General features: G+C 39.4%; 1 protein-coding gene across 1 annotated transcript in view; it reads right to left on the minus strand.

Moving 5' to 3' along the window:
• The window catches only part of LOC120943142 (annexin A1-like), a 38,176-nt gene extending 22,447 nt beyond the window's left edge, over window positions 1-15,729 (minus strand). Inside the window, exons 1-4 of the mRNA XM_040356277.1 lie at window positions 15,624-15,729; window positions 8,679-8,756; window positions 3,437-3,533; window positions 564-658 (exon numbers count right to left, since the gene is read on the minus strand). Coding sequence (XP_040212211.1) covers window positions 564-658; window positions 3,437-3,533; window positions 8,679-8,753 — 267 coding nt within the window. The 5' untranslated portion in view covers window positions 8,754-8,756; window positions 15,624-15,729. The remainder of the gene's footprint in view (window positions 1-563; window positions 659-3,436; window positions 3,534-8,678; window positions 8,757-15,623) is intronic.
• Between the last annotated feature and the right edge of the window lie 863 nt (window positions 15,730-16,592).

The raw sequence follows: 16,592 nt of genomic DNA on the forward strand, positions 1-16,592 counted from the left end.
ACCGATGCCATCAGTATGTTTTGAAACAATAAGGTTGTGAAGGTCTTGAGAGAGCGCTTTGCTTTTACCCATGAGATGTTTCTTGTGTGACACCTTGGTAATGAGACAACTTTTTATAGGCCATATATCAGAGACTGAACCAGCTGATATTAATTTGAACTGACAAGGGGCAGGATGGCTTTCTAATTACTGTGTCATGGATTTCAATGCTTTTTTGCACCTCCCTTACTTCATGTATTCAATACTCTTTTCCTGTGTCATTCCATTTTATTACATCTATCTCAATTTCTGAACTTATTTGTTTTGGTTTCTTTGTATGTATGGATTGCATGGGTTATTCCAAATAAAAAAAAACATCTCTGGCCAATCCCAAAGACATGTTGAATGAACCAAATATTTTTCATGGTGGTTTAGCATAAAGGAATATAAAGCTACAAACAATGTGGTCACAATTTAAAAATAAAGATTTAGGTACTCAAACTCAAGCAGCACCCTAAAAATGCAAGAGAGATAATGAAGGGGTTAATATTTTGTAACTAACATTGCATTTATACATACAATACCTTTCCAGTTTTCTTTTGGTAAGCAACTCTAATTTCTTGGCGTTGTTCATTGGTTCTTTTTGTTAAAATGTCAACAATAGTTCCTTCATCAACACCTAAAGACAAATATGATCATGTAAAGAATAACATTTACTAGATTGGTAGCTATATCTTGGTAATTCAAAACACCATTAGGATATACTTTGAAGTGGATGTAAACCCTCCATACACCCAGTGAAGTGAACAGCCTCAGATGATACACAGAGATTTACCAAATCTCACTACATAGGTTTCATATGTATATCTGCTGTGTTCACATTTATATAGTGTTTAGAAAGTTCAGATCGTGTTAGGAGATTTTCTCTTCCTGGGTAACACAGAGTGTGATGTCTGGGCATACAGCCAAGATAGCTAACATTGCTTATTGGAGGAAAGGCACACACCCCCTCTCCTCATAGGCAGAGACTCTCAGAGCTGTTTTGTAATAGGAGCTGCTCTCTGCTAATCTATTTTAGCAACCTCCTTTGACAAAAGATTCAGGCTGCTTTTGTCTAAAAAGTCAAAAAAGATGTCAGGAGTTCTCAGGCTGATAACAGAGGAACCGTTTAGAAGAGAGCAATAAGACTTGGCTCACTGAAAAGAGATAACAAAATACTGCAGATATATGTGCCCAGCTCAAATTTCATGAATCGGGTTTACATCCACTTTAATGTGACACTGACCTGTTCTTGCAGCATTATAACTTACACTGATTGTTTATTTTTTTAAACACATAGGGCCAGATTCTCGTAGATCGGCGTTAAACTATGCGGCCGTAGCGTATCTCGTTTACGTTACGCAGCCGCAAGTTTTACGGGCAAGTGCTTGATTCGCAAAGCACTTGCCTGTAAAGTTGCGGCGGCGTAGCGTAAATTCTCAGGCGCAAGCACGCCTAATTCAAATGATCCAGGTAGGGGGCGTGGATCATTTAAATTAGGCACGTTCCCGCGCCGATCGTACTACGCATGCACCGTCCCTAAAATTTTCCGACGTGCATTGCGCTAAATGACGTCGCAAGGACGTCATTGGTTTCGACGTAAATGGCGTCCAGCGCCATTCACGGATGACTTACGCAAACGACGTACTTTTTTAAATTTCAACGCGGGAAAGACGGCCATACTTAACATTGGTTGCCCCTCATATAGCAGGGGCAACTTTACGCGTCGCAAAAGCTACGGAAACATCGTAAATTCACTGCGTCGACCGCGCGTACGTTCGGGAATCTCGCGTAAATAGCTAATTTACATAGACGACAGGGAAAACAACGTCGGCGACACCTAGCGGCGGGAAAAAAAATGCATCTAAGATCTGACAGCGTAAGAGACTTACGCCTGTCAGATCTAATGGATATCTATGCGTAACTGATTCTAAGAATCAGTCGCATAGATACGCCGGGCCAGATTAGGACTTACGACGGCGCAAATGGCGTTGCGCCGTCGTAAGCCCTTTGAGAATCTGGCCCATATAATCAGTTTCACACTTAAACTTGCACAAACTATGTTATATGTAATTGAATTAGATAAGGCAGCACTGCCATACAACCTTTTCAATCCTCTTCAGTAAGCAACAGAATAATGTACAGACAAATATAACACAACCAATCAGGGTTCGGAACTTAAACCCGATAGCGTATTAATAATAATTTCTGTTGTACTATGGATTAGTACAACAGAGGTATCCAGCTCCCACTTCCTACCGGGCCTCCGCAGCACCGGAAAGAAGTTCACCTCTCCCTGTAATCTTCTGTGACACGTCACAGGTCCCAGAAGATTGCCCGGCCAATCACAGCGCTGACCGCGGCTCGCACATTAACAATGTGTGAAGCCACAGCCAGGTGCTCATAGTCAAAATGCTGGTGCTGGGGAGAAGAGGGGGGAGGAGCGGGGCTTTGTTTGCCTGCTTTTATTCGGGGGCCCCGCAGCGCGGAAAGCAAGTTAACCTCTCCCCCTTTCTCCCTGCAATCTTCTGGGACACGTCACAGGTCCCAGAAGATTGCCCGGCCAATCACAGCGGGCAGTGCGGCTCGCGGATGTGAAGCGCATGCCCGACAGCCACAATTCCGGCACCGCGGAGAGTAGGGGGAGAGGAGCGGAGCTTCGTTCACCCACATCGCTGGACAGGTGAGTGTCTGATTATTAAAAGTCAGCAGCTACACTTTTTGTGGATGCTGACTTTTATATGGGTGGAACTCCGCTTTAATGCAAAAACATTAACCTGCATTGAACAGGTGTAAAGGGGGTCTTCTTTTTTCTTTTCTAATAGTGTTTATGTATTCTTGAGGATGTATTTTTATCCCACATTTAGAGTCAATCAGTCTGATCTAGTAGTTTTGCTTCATCTACCGTGTTTCATTGTTCAGGCTACAACATAAATGACTGCCCAACATATAATGCTGAATGATCCTATCCTGATTGGGCTTCGGTCACTTTCCTTAATTGGAATGTTAAGTGTATATACTGTGGGGTGGATTTACCAAAGGCAAACAGACTGTACCCTTTGCAGGTGCAGTTGCACCTCTGCAATTTCATTTGCTCCAGAGCTTAGTAAATGAGATGAAGCTTAATTTTGCAAAAAAATACCAAATCACATGCATGGAAAAAAAAGCAGCATTTTTGTTTGCACATGATTGAATGATGGGAATCGGCAAAGCTTCCCCTCATTTACTAAGCTATGGAGCAACTGTACTTGCAAGGTGGTACGTCTGTTTGCCTTTAGTAAATCAACCTCAATGCAAGATGTGTTCAGGAATCAATGTCATTTTGCATGACTATTTAAATATGATAATTATATATACCTATGTATGTATGTTTATATATATTTATATATATTTTTTCTTTAAAGCTAAAAACTCTTACCTTTGGCTGTAATTGCCTTCTCCAGTGCACTGGCATCCTCCATGGGATTAACCCTAGATGTTGCCCATTCTGCTCCACCTTGTACTTCATGTGCGTCCTAGGGGTATTTTTATTAACATGATATTACTGAGTGTTAATTATTATTAAAAAAAAACAAAACACATAATGGTTACTCAGTAGGCTTTTCAATGGTTTTTTCCTTTAACTATATAATCAGCTCAAAGTAAGTTAAAGTGGGTGTAAATCCACTCTCATCCTTTCTAAACTACTGCCATAGTGCTGATCTATAAGGATATACATGCCTCCTGCATGATTCCTTACCTGTCAAATGTCTCCCCTCTGTCTGTTATAAGAACTGAAAAACTGCAGCTTCTGTGGGTGGATCTGTTGTCTGGAGCTCTGTGGGTGGAGTCGTGATGTCAGTAGACTCCCCGCCCTCCTCTACACTCCCCTTGTCAACATGCATTTTGTCCTGTGTATTTCTTACACTAAATTCTGCTATGATCACTAACATCCAGTCAAAATCCAGAAAAGTAACCACATGACTTCAGAAAAGGAGTGGGGGTGGGAATTAAAAAATAATGCCTGTTTCCAGGCTAGTGCATGAGATATGTAAATAACCTGTCACTTACAGCAAGGGGGGCGGAACGAACTAAGGTTTTTCTCTGTAAGTCTGTTTTATTTCACTGAACAATAAAATAGGATTGCTCAGAGCTGGATTAACTCTGTGTGGCAAGACTGGGCACAGATGATAGGAAATTGTATACTCTACATTGTGACATCAAAAAATAAAAATAAAAATTGGGTTTACATCCACTTTAATGTTTTAAAAAAAAACAGTTTATATCAATAGTTTAAATATATAAATGTGCCATATTTACTAATAGGCATATTCTGCATTCTGTTGATAATCATATTTACTGAGGAGGTCTGTCTATTTGAAAACAATATATGTTGTACTCTCTTTAGTCACTATAAAGCAAAACAATCACAATGTAGACAGGAGCCAAAGACCCTGCAATTTTTGCTTAGGCAAGTGGCATGATGGAGCTCAGAGCAACATTTTTATTCTTTCAAAATTGTGCAAATTTTTTAAAACCAACATCATTTGCAAAATTGATGCAAATGTGGAAATCATACACTACTCCCAGGGATTGTAAACACAGAAGCAAACGGTCCAAATAGAAATGGCAGAAACTTAAGGGGTTGATTTAGGCTGGCTTCACACTGAAGCCTCAGCCACGGTGACGGTATAGCCGCGCTATTTGTAGCGCGGCTATACCATCGTTTTTACCGCGATATTCGGCCGCTAGCGGTGAGGTTTTAACCCCCGCTAGCGGCCGAAAAAGGGTTAATACCACCCGCGTTGCGGCGGTATTACCGCGGTATTACAGCGGTATTACCGCGCTTTCCCATTGATTTCAATGGGAAGGCGCGGTATAGGAGCGGTGAACACACCGCTCCTATACCGCGGTAAAGAAGCGGCTAGCAGGACTTTTCGAGCGTTCCTGCTAGCGCGCCGCTTCAGTGTGAAAGCCTTCGGGCTTTCACATTGAAGAGTGCAGGGCATGATTTTTCATGCGGTATAGCAGCGCTATTTTTAGCGCTGTACCGCATGAAAAACGTCCCAATGTGAAAGGGGCCTTACTGAAGGCAAATAGACTGTGCATTATGCAAATGCATTTTCCCCAGAGTTAGTGAATGTGTTGAAGCTTCATTTTATTGAATAGAGTAAATAGAGAGGGTGAATCTCCCTAAGAGCATTTTTGTTTGCAAATTAGGTGATGGGAATCAGAGAAGTTTCACCACATTCACTAAGCTCTGGGGAAAAAGTGCACAGTCTGTTTGCCTTTAGTAAATCAACCCCAAAGTGTATATAAATCCAAGTGTAATGTACTGAAGCTTACCAATCTTTACATGTGGAAGCTGCATTAGTCTTCTTTTTAGCTTTTATTACCTTTATTTTCCCTCCTGTCAGAAACATACATCCCTAAGGTGACAACACTCACTCATTGCATGGTATCTTTGAAGAAGCAATGTGGTTATCCTAGGACAGGAAGTGTGTTAGAACTACAGAACAACACCTCTTCTTTTCAAGTTCATAATATGAGAAGGGATGGGACACACAGTTCACTGCAGCAATTTAAGAGCTCACTGAATTTCTAGAAAATCAACTAATATTTCTCAATTGTCAAGGGGCACAGCAAGTCAGAAAAAAGATATATTGCTGCTTACAGGAGGTTGAGACACTGACAAACAGAAACAAATTATAGGCCATATACAAAATAAACCCTCCTCTACCCAGCATTCCTCAGTTATTGCTAGTGTCATAGGAGATTGGATGCCATTTCTTCAACTCTGGAGAAAAAAAAAAAACTATTTCTTGCTAACCTTTTATCTTAGTGGAATATTTTCCCGGTTATACCATTCCTATTTTTTCTCAGTGATTTATTTTAAGATTCCTGCATTGCACTTAAACAAGTATATACATGGTAGCTATCAGGAATTGTATATCCTCAACAATAACTTTGGAAACCATACCCAGACCTCACAGGACTAACTAGACAATTGTGGGACTAGAATGTCATGTGTCTGCATTGTAGCGCTTACCACGCTGGAGTGTACTGTGCTGGTTAGTCTCAGAGCACTTTCTGGGTCCAAAGCTGTGGCAAAACCATTGGTGTGACCTTGCATCTGAAGACTCAATTACTAAGTAAGGTCTGTTAGGCTGAAGCATTGGGAGCTACCTCCATGTCACACCGTTGGGGGCCTTTGAGCCTAGAGAATCAGCCTGCTGTTCCAAGCCTATAGTCCAGGGATAAGCAATTAGCGGACCTCCAGCTGTTGCAAAACTACAAGTCCCATCATGCCTCTGCCTCTGGGTGTCATGCTTGTGGCTGTCAGAGTCTTGCTATGCCTCATGGGAATTGTTGTTCTGCAACAGCTGGAGGTCCGCTAATTGCATATCCCTGCTATAGTCCCTTGGAGCTACTACAGCTGAAAAGACCCACCTGTAATTTAAATCAATCCGCTATGAGGGCTGGAAACACACTGTAGGATCCTGGGCTCCTCCTGAGAGTGTTTTTAGAGAGAATTTGCTACTTTTTAGTCTCTCCCCCAACATAGATGCTCCAGTGATCCACATTGACAAGCATACAATCTAACAAGTGTATGGTGTTCTCACTTTCTAAGGTTTCATTGACAGACAGTTAAATACCCTAGATCCCAGTTTGAATTTCCTGGTGGGACTCTCTGGCATGTGTTGGCAGTGACTTTATTAAGTCAATCTGTGTAATAATGGATAGAATCCCTTATAGAGGATCCCTTCATTGCTGGGGTACGCTCTGTTTTTTTTATAAAACTTTGAGCAAATGTCTCAAGCTTTAAGCTTTAATTGTGATAGCTTGTTACAAGCATCTACATTTGTCTTGCATGGGTTTAATGTCCAATCACATTCATTGGGCACTCTCTCCCTATGCCTGGAATGTCATGATATGTCCAAGAGACATCTGACTCAGTTACCCTTCAAGAGACATCATCTTTTCAGACCTGCACTTAAGAACATTATTAGCAACACTGCTAGAAGTCAGAGTGTGCTCCTAATTTAACATAGGAGATCTATAGAAAGAGTGGAGGAACCCCATTCTTCATCATTTACTACAGCAGTAGTAGCAAATAGGTTTTTAGAGCCTACCACACACGGTGGGGCTCAAAACCAGAGGCCATCTAACCCTCTGGTCATCCTTCTGCAGCCTCCTTCCACAAGTGAGGGGCTTGTTGTTCATCTTGCTGGGACCGAGGACAGTTAATCTTTACCGCAACTGGGTGTCCAAATCACCCTCTGTGGCCTTTAATCTAGATATTTGACTCAGACAACTCCTTCAGCTGTCCCTCTCCACTCTTCTGATGTTGCTGCATATCACTGTACATCTCCCCAGGGTTAGCTAGTCTCACTACAACCTGGAACCTCTGATTTCTACTTTGGTAGTAGTTTATTCTTGGTAGTAGGATTTCATTCAGACTTCCACTCCTCCCTGCAGGGAAGCTCTTTGCCCTCAGAGGTGTTTTCACCCTTTGTGGTACCCGATACCTCTTTTTCCTATAACTCTTTGACAGGGACTTGTTTCTCTGGGGGTAAACCCAGTGATTTTTCCTTTGACAACATCTCATTGTTTGGTCAAGTTTCCTCCCATTTAAGTAGTTTGCTTTTTCCTCTGTTCTTTATAGATTGTTGGTTGGTCCTCCAGACTTTCACTGGTGGGGGCCCCTTGGTCTAGCAGGCATAAGTTTCCTAGTTTCCTTGTTGGTGATTCTTAGTCCTGCTCTAGAGCATTTTCATGGCCCTTTCATTGTGTGTGGTAGTTTCCCTCTCTTGCAGGGGATTCACTTCATTTACCTTTGACTTTGGAATTGTTTCTTCAGAAACCTCTGTAATGTGGATGATTCGCAAATTTGTTTGGGCAATAGCTATAGCCCAACCCTCAGTTGGATTGCTTTGACGATCTTAGCTGTTTCTGAATTCTTATGCCCTTTTTCTTCTGATCTATTGAGGGACACAGGTCCCACCCCTCCATTTTTGTTTAACCCTATTGGGATAATTTACTAAAACTGGAGAGTGCAAAATCTGATGTAGCTCTGCATAGAAACCAATCCTCTTCCATTTTTTATTTTTGGTTTGTCAAAGCCTCATTGAACAAGCTAAGGTGAGAAGCTGATTGGCCGACATGCACAGCTGCACCAGATTTTGCACTCTGTTTCCTCTGTACTGCTCACAACATTGAGGCATGCTGAGTAGAGTAGGGGTTATAGTGGGGCTGGCGTACAATTCTTATGGTAAATACAACTTTCTTTCTTTGCACTCAAAAAGATATAACAAAATATTTTAAATGGTTTATTTAACAGACCAAAAGAGGGCAAATAAGAGGAGTTTATTACTTGGGTTTACATACACTTTAACAGTAAAACTCTATACTTTTCTCAAAGTTATCTACTAGCTTTCAACCACAGCAACCTGTCATTTATAGATTCATTATAATAATTTTCAATTGTGGAGTAAATCAATGAAAATGTCCTTGTAATTTTTCAATATGTTTCTATATTGCGAAGTACATTATATGGTCAACATACAGTAAGCGTTACATTATACATGAGCTATTTTCATTACTTTTACTACTTCCATGCATCTAGTTTATGTTTGAAAATCTTTTCAGTATATATTAGTAAACAATACAGTTTTACTTACAGTGCATGTCTCTTTTATTTGATGGCTGGCCTGCAGCATTTGTTGAACCACAGAGCAAGTTGATTGTTGCTCCATTTTCTGAAACAGCAGATAAAAATGCAGTAAGTTTATAACATATGTATGACAAAAGCAATCCAGTAGTCAATGATTCAGAGGGAAGAGAATAGATCAGTACCCCCAATGTAGCAAAAGTGTGCCCTTTTCAAGAACATAAGGGGGGAGATATACTAAAATTGGTGCACACAGAATCTGGTGCAGCTGTTCATAATAACAAATCGGTTTCTAGGTTTTATTTTCAAAGCTTAATTGAACAAGCTAATGTTAGAAGCTGACTGGTTACTATGCACAGTTGCACCAGATTCTGTGTGCACCAGTTTTAGTAAATTTCCCCATGGGGTTGCATACAGAGCTGACGGACAGAGTAACCATTATTTAATGTAGAGTGACTATGGAAGAATAGAACATGTTAGCTAAAGAGGATAATTTGAAGCAGTTTTTTAAAGTTATTTGCACGCTTTTATGAAAGACAACATTTATTGAGTACTCTCTAATTTGATCATACCACACAGCCTTTGATTTGGGTAAATTTATTACCACTATACCCTGAGTACTGGTAATAAATGTATATGTTTTTTCCATGCATTATTTAATATCTTCCTATTTTTTTTAAACAATTTACTATTAGTTAAACCTCTAAATGTGATGATGAACTTAACAGTAGTAGTAACCTTGAATCCATCAGAAATACCACCAGTTAAACTGGACTTTAAGTCAAAATGCAAGGTCCACTCTTAAAAAAAAAATGTATACATCTTCCCTATTTTTAGCATTGGTCAAGACATTCCCTGCCTGATGTATGATTTGGTCATTGCCTTGAGGTTTCTACATTAGGTGAGGATTTGCACAGCTGCCAAAATTAAATGGCACATCTGTGAACTTCTGCTGTCATTTTGGGTCTTGCTTTTTGTCCCGGGAAAATGTATTTTGATGACCAAACACTGTTGGCAGAGCCTACTACTTATGTCAAGGAAGTGGATGTCTATGCCGGCTTGGTGAATGTATTTTACATGGGCAATCTTTTTATAATATGTGAGTGTATTTCTTTGCTTAGTAAATACTTTCAAAAGTTTTTACACTATGGAGAGACCTTGTTCTTGCTTTAAATAGAAAAAATACCAACATAACGCTAGAGTCCAGTGAGTCTTAAAAGGAACACATACAAATCCACAAAAATTATTAATCCTGTGCAATAAAACATATTTTTAAGGAGTCTGAAGTGTTCACCAATGAAGGGGTTAACTCGGTGTGGTATGTAATGAGCCGTGCATTTCCATCAACCAGCGGGAGAACTTACAATTGCAAAGATAAAATTGAAAGACAGAGCGCACCAGCTCCTAGTGCAATGCTGTTTATTGTTTAGAAATAAAAAGTATTAAACTAACACTAAACACTCACATTTAGTACAGATAAGAAGTGTGTCTGTGTAAAGCTGTGGTGGCTTTCCCGAGTGCAGTGCTCCAGGCTGGATGCAGGGCAGACTGACAGTCAAAGTTCTCAGTGTGTTACTATGCAGCCGCCGACAAGCTGCATGCGAAAAGCCTGCTCACATCGAGGATCCTCTGATGACAAAGAGATCCAGCCTGTGTGCACAACAACATGGCCATAGGATAGAGACAGCTGATGTCCGACGCTTGGGTTGCTATGACAACGCGTTTCAGAGGGCGTATTCTCCTGCTTCTACGCCCTTTCTATTTTATCTTGTTCTTGCTTTGCATGATTTTTTAATGCTGGTCATCTGGATATGTATATTTAATTGACGGCATCGCCTGTGATACTGAGGCTGTTTATAGGGTGACCTTGATGTCCTGCTACACAGGCACTTTATGACAACTCTTTACTTAAGGGGGTCATATGAAGTTGGTAAGTGAGTAGCCCAGTATCACTTTGGGTGAAGGTGTTAAGCGGTGGCACTACAAATATATGATCTCAGGAAAAGACGCTGTTTCACTTGCTTGCACATCTTGCAGGGAACTTTCAAACTTGACATTTCTATTTACCTACTATACTGTATGTTTTTTCAGAATTTATATATGAATATATGTTTTTTGCTTTTTTTTTAGCACACCATATTAATATTTTAACTGCATACAAAAGAAGGCCATCCGCTGACACCCGTAATCACCCGCCTCCGCAAAGCTCCGCTTTTCCGGACGGAAGAAAATCCTATTTTTCTTCCGCCTGGCGGATCGGATCGGGTGAACACGGACATACGGTCCATGTTCATCCGATCCTCCCATAGGGGAGAGCGGAGGAAAGACAGGGCGGTCCCTGCACAGTGTGCGGGGACCGCCCTGTCAGCCGACGGCTCAGCGGGGATTTTACGGAGGATCCCCGCTGAGCAAGGCGGACACACGGAGGCGGATCATTACTGATCTGCCCGTGTGAAAGGGCCCTTACTTGGTCTAAGGTGGAAGAGCGCTACAAATGCTCCTCTGTAATTATGTATTTCAGCTTGTGTGAAAAAATGCTGCATGCATTAGCATGAGCATTTAAATAAATACATTAGTTTTAAAATGCATAAAAACTCTACAACAAAGAAACAAAGAAAGCATGCTGTTGGCTTACATCACAGAGCCAGTCCAGGCTCAAAAAAGATCCCAACCATATGGTCGGGATTTACTCAGAAGCTTGGACCATCAGCTGGCACAGCCTCTCAGTGAACTGCTGAGAGCCTAAGCCAGATGCTTCTGCCCCCTCCACAGCCCAGTGATCCAGTGAGTGCAGTAGAGGCAGAGCAGAGTGCAGCTGAGGACCAAATGCTGAGGATTCAACAGTATTTAATCCCTCCGTTATCGGTCTTTAATGTGGCAGGGAACAGCTTCAGCTGGGATCGGTGCTGCAGCCAACTACAGTAGGTAAATATAATTTGTTGGGTTTCTTCTTTATGTTATTCCCGAACTTCTCTTTTAAAATGCATACAATGCAATGCATCATAACATGTTTACACGCACATGATTTTACAGTACTGATGTTTATTTTATTTTTTTGCGATCTGTGTCCCACTGGGGAGGCTTCCCTTCACTTCCTGTCCATTAAACACATTAGGAAGTGAAAGGAAGTGTGGTAAACCCTTCCTCACATTTATCAATGAACATAGATTTACTCTCTATTCCCTTTCTGGTGACAACTCAAAAAATTGGATTGACCAAAATGGAGACGATGAATCTCCTTAGAGGAGACATAGACAGTAAAAAAATAAATACAAAATCTAATAGAATTTCACACTCATTAAAATACAAATTTAGTTGTATCTGACGACTAGCACATTGCTGTCTAACAGTTTATGCTGCCTCCATTCTCTTGATTCCACACAAAGTGCCAATTTAGGTAAATGTGCCTTCTATTGTACTCTGTAATTGGGGTCCTCTATGTTCCCCCAGTTATTTTATTTGGGTGTTGTATTTGATGAGAAAGCACTGCATGACTAATTGTGTGAACGTGATGATAGCACAGGAAGGATAAAAGGTCATATTAAGCAGGAACTTTATAAAAGTCATCACAATGTAAATTTTGGAGCTTACAACGAAAAATGTGTTGATATCAATGTATAGTAAATATGAGCAGTCTAGGCTGAATGTCAGAATACTCAAAATAGTTTGCTGATCTTTGCTTGTGACAGAACATCAAAGTGTCAGTGACCAAACTAGAATAAATGAACTAATATAAGCCAGCAAGCCAAATACTAACTTTTAAACCATTGGCTCTCTGACCTTTATATGTAATTATAATTAATATGAAGTTTTTGTTTTAGTAATTTTTGTTACTGGAAGAGCCATTTACATTTTTGCAATGTGTTATATCATGTGTCCCAGTGCGCTTCATTAAGGCACCCCTTTGAAATGAATAGGCTTCCAAACTACCCAAATGCATTTTTTTCTAACGCAACCATGTGGCATGCTGTAATGCAGGTGCATTGCTTTACCGCAACACAGCAATAAATATAATGTGTATTGCCATGAGCATTACTGCAATGCAAAGATGTGACTTGGCCCCTTAATAAATAACATGAGACCCACATATGTTAAATGTATTTGTTTAAGATATCCTGATCAGGTTTTAGCATTTTCTTCCCCTTCTATTTTCTATAAACAATTGATTACTTGTTATCATCTGCTTAACGGCTAAAATGACTTCAAGTAATTTTTTTGCTTTAACTCTCATAAATCCAGTAGTTTTGTCTTTGTCTCACACAATGACACACCCTTGGTTTAATTGTATCCTCTTCTTCCCTTGGAACTATGCCCATTTATATATTTTATAGGCGTTTTCTGAAGTTTTATTGCCTTTTTAATAGGATAACTAAGCTACAGAAAATGAGCACAAATTCTGCTTCTGTAAGTTTCAAGCCTGCTTCAAATTTCTCTCTATATGCAAGTCATGTTGCTAATTACATTACCAGATAGTGTTACAAGTGTCACCTTACATTAGAACTACTTATTAAAGTAGAGTTAATAGGGGATCAGCAGCATAGCCACACTTTTCCTAAATCAGGTGTAAAATGTTCCCTTGTTCCCTGTAATACTTCTTCCTTCTAATATATATATATATATATATATATATATATATATATATATATATATATATATATATATATATATATATATATATATATATATATATATATATAAAATATCCAATGGTTGCAACTGCACACATATCAGAGATAAAACATTAGTCTGGGTGGACAGCAAAGACTGTAGTGCATATAATCCAAAAGAGAGCAACACTCACGGGTCTTGAAAGGTGAACGCACAATTAAGGTTTTATTTTGACATTTCCCATCTAAATTTCCCATCTATTCCAGTTCCAGTCTAAACTTTTATATTTTCCCTCACTTTTAGTCCCATTGACAGTAGTCACCTGGACAAATGAATGAATGAGAGAATTTTCCTAGCATCTATAGTGACTCTCTCTAGAGTGAATTTTCCAGACAGAGGCTTTCAATGAGTGAAACAATTTCTCTCCTCAGGTCCAGAGGTCCAGTAGAATTCCCCACTCCTCCATTAAGAATTAACAAATGAATGAAAAGATTTAACGATTTGTCTTTAATTGTTTTATTAGAACAAATAATTTGCTTCACAAATCTTAAACATTAGGCTTTGCAGAAATATTTAAAAAAAAACATGATTTACACCTTAAACTGTTTCTTTATTCCTCAAGAAGTAGTGCTACTGTAAGTGCCTTTTATTGAAAAAGAGAAACAAGGAGGCTACCATTTCTGAACTCATTCTGAAATGCAAATTGTGTGGCTGGTTAAAAAAATTGGACTCACTCTCCTGGAACACGAATACTGCTAGTGAAGTCAGAGGAAAGTTAGAAAGTAAGAAGACCATATCTGTTTATTTGATCCAAGTCCATTGGTCAAATATTAAAGGCATTACATTACAGCTGGACAACTAGTATATTTAACCTCTTGCCGACCGGCTCACGCCGATATATGTTGGCAAAGTTGCACGGGTGCGCAAAATCACGTACCCATACGTCAGGCCTTATAGAGCCGCCAGCGGGGGCCCAATGCACGTGGCCGGCGGACACGATTGCATGCTCGAGAGCCAGCATGGGGATTTGTGTGTATAAACACACAAATCCCTGTGCTGTCAGAGGAGAGGAGGCAGATTGTGTGTTTCTACAAAGTAGAAACAGTGATCTGTCATCTCTCCTAGTTAGTCCCATCCCCACACAGTTAGAACACAGTGAGGGAACACACAGTTAACCCCTTGATCGCCCCTAGTGTTAACCCCTTCCCTGCCAGTGGCAATTATACAGTAATCAGTGCATTTTTATAGCACTGATCGCTCTATAAATGTCAATGGTCCCAAAAATGTGTCAAAAGTGTCCGATCTGTCCAATGTGCAAGGTCGCAGTCATAATAAAGCACTAATAAAAGAAAATCATAGTAAAAATGCCATAAATCTATCCACTATTTTGCAGACATGATAAACGTTTGCACAAACTAATCAGTATGCGCTTATTGCGTTTTTTTGCCAAAAATATGTAGAAGAATACATATTGGCCTAAACTGAGGAAGAATTTTTTTAATATATATTTTTGGGGGATATTTATTATAGCAAAGTAGCAAGTAAAAATAAAAAAATGCAGAGGTGATCAAATACCATTAAAAGATAGATCTATTTGTGGAAAAAATTGTCAGTTGAAGCGACGCAGTGCCGAATCGCAAAAAGGGCTTGGTCAGGAAGAGAGTAAATCCTTCCAGGGCTGAAGTGGTTAAAGGGAGCATGCAGGCTAACATAAAATGTTACCATTCAATATGTTCAACAAATACTATTCACTGCAGTCTACAGATTTTTTAAACATTGGTTTTATAAGGATGTGTTTTTCTCGCATCTAAAGTGACTCTGCCCTTTAACATCCAAACAATGAAAAGAGGACAGTTACAAAGTGCAGGTATGGAAGGTATCATTGGAGCCTGAATGTAACTAGATATGCATTAAATTGACTTGATCTTTTACCCTACTGCAAATGTTAAGAAAAAAATAAAAGCGTTATCAGTATCTGAGTTCAAATGATAATCATAAAAGGAGGTAATACTTTTTAAAGTATTTGAATAGTAGATTTTCTTAGTACAAGTGTTTCATGAATAGGAGGAGCAAGTGACTAGCCATGAATCTCATCTGCCTCTCTAAATACAAAATCATTTTATGTTTATTGTGATAGACACTGTGAGCAGCACTGACAGGCACTTACTTGCTTTTGCCCAGAGCAACTGTAAAAAATAAAATAAAAATACATTCTACATTGGAGTATATTATTCTACAATGTCTTGGTTCATTTTTTAACAAAAACAATACAATTCCTTTATTTATTGCAAATAAAGCTAATTTTGAAAAAAAATAAAAAGATAGCGTAGAAAAGGCAACAACTTACCTTCTGTGTTCTGCCTTGCTCTTAGGATTAGAGCTCCTGAAGTTATATTCTATAAAGTGAAGACCCATGTTCTTTATAATTCTTTTGGGCCACACCTAAAGAAAAAAAAAATAGAACCTGTATAATTGGCTGTGACACAGACTTGATTATGCAGTCATCCGTGTGAAGAAAGAACATGTTTTTTCTAATAACATAAACACAATAGACAAACTGAGAAAAAAAAAAGAAAAAAATAAGAAGATTGATGAATACGATAAAAAAAAGCCCAACACCAGACAAAACTTTTTAAGCTTTTGGTAGACTTAAACATGCATATCAAACTTTTATTGGTATAAGAAACAAATATACTGTACATTTAAAAAGGCTTAAACATCCACTTCTCCTGCTAATAATAAATTTACTATATAATTGTCTGAAGAATTCTATCACCTAAAAAGGGCACAAATCTTATAAATGTAATATACTGTAGTGCAAACATACTCCATGCTGGATAAAATTCCCTGAAATCAGTCAGAAATTTTATCTGCTTCCAGAAGTCTTTCACATTTAAAAACTGTTTCCTGCACAGGGCAATTATGACATTTCTCACATATCTGTGAATATTACTTAGAACCTCCATAAATTATATATATTTTCTGAAAGCAAAGACCCTGGAGAAAATGGTGGGTGTTGCAATTTTCTATGTTGCAAGATATTTGGAAAAAATATTTGGAAAAAATCCACTTTAACCGCTTGTCGAACAGCCGCTGTCATTATACAGTGGCATGTCGGCACAATCCATTGTAGCTGTACGTCGGTCCCTTTAAGTGGGATAGGGGGGCTGATGCTAGTGACCAGTGGTCGCGATGACCTCTGGCTACGAGCGATTGCAGGCACGAGAGGCAGAACAGGGACGTGTGTGTGTAAACACACAAATCCCTGTTCTGTTCTGTGAGGAGAGAGAGATTGTGAGTTCCTAATAGCTAGGAA

Source organism: Rana temporaria, chromosome 1, assembly GCF_905171775.1.
Source record: "Rana temporaria chromosome 1, aRanTem1.1, whole genome shotgun sequence".
NCBI lineage: Eukaryota > Metazoa > Chordata > Amphibia > Anura > Ranidae > Rana > Rana temporaria.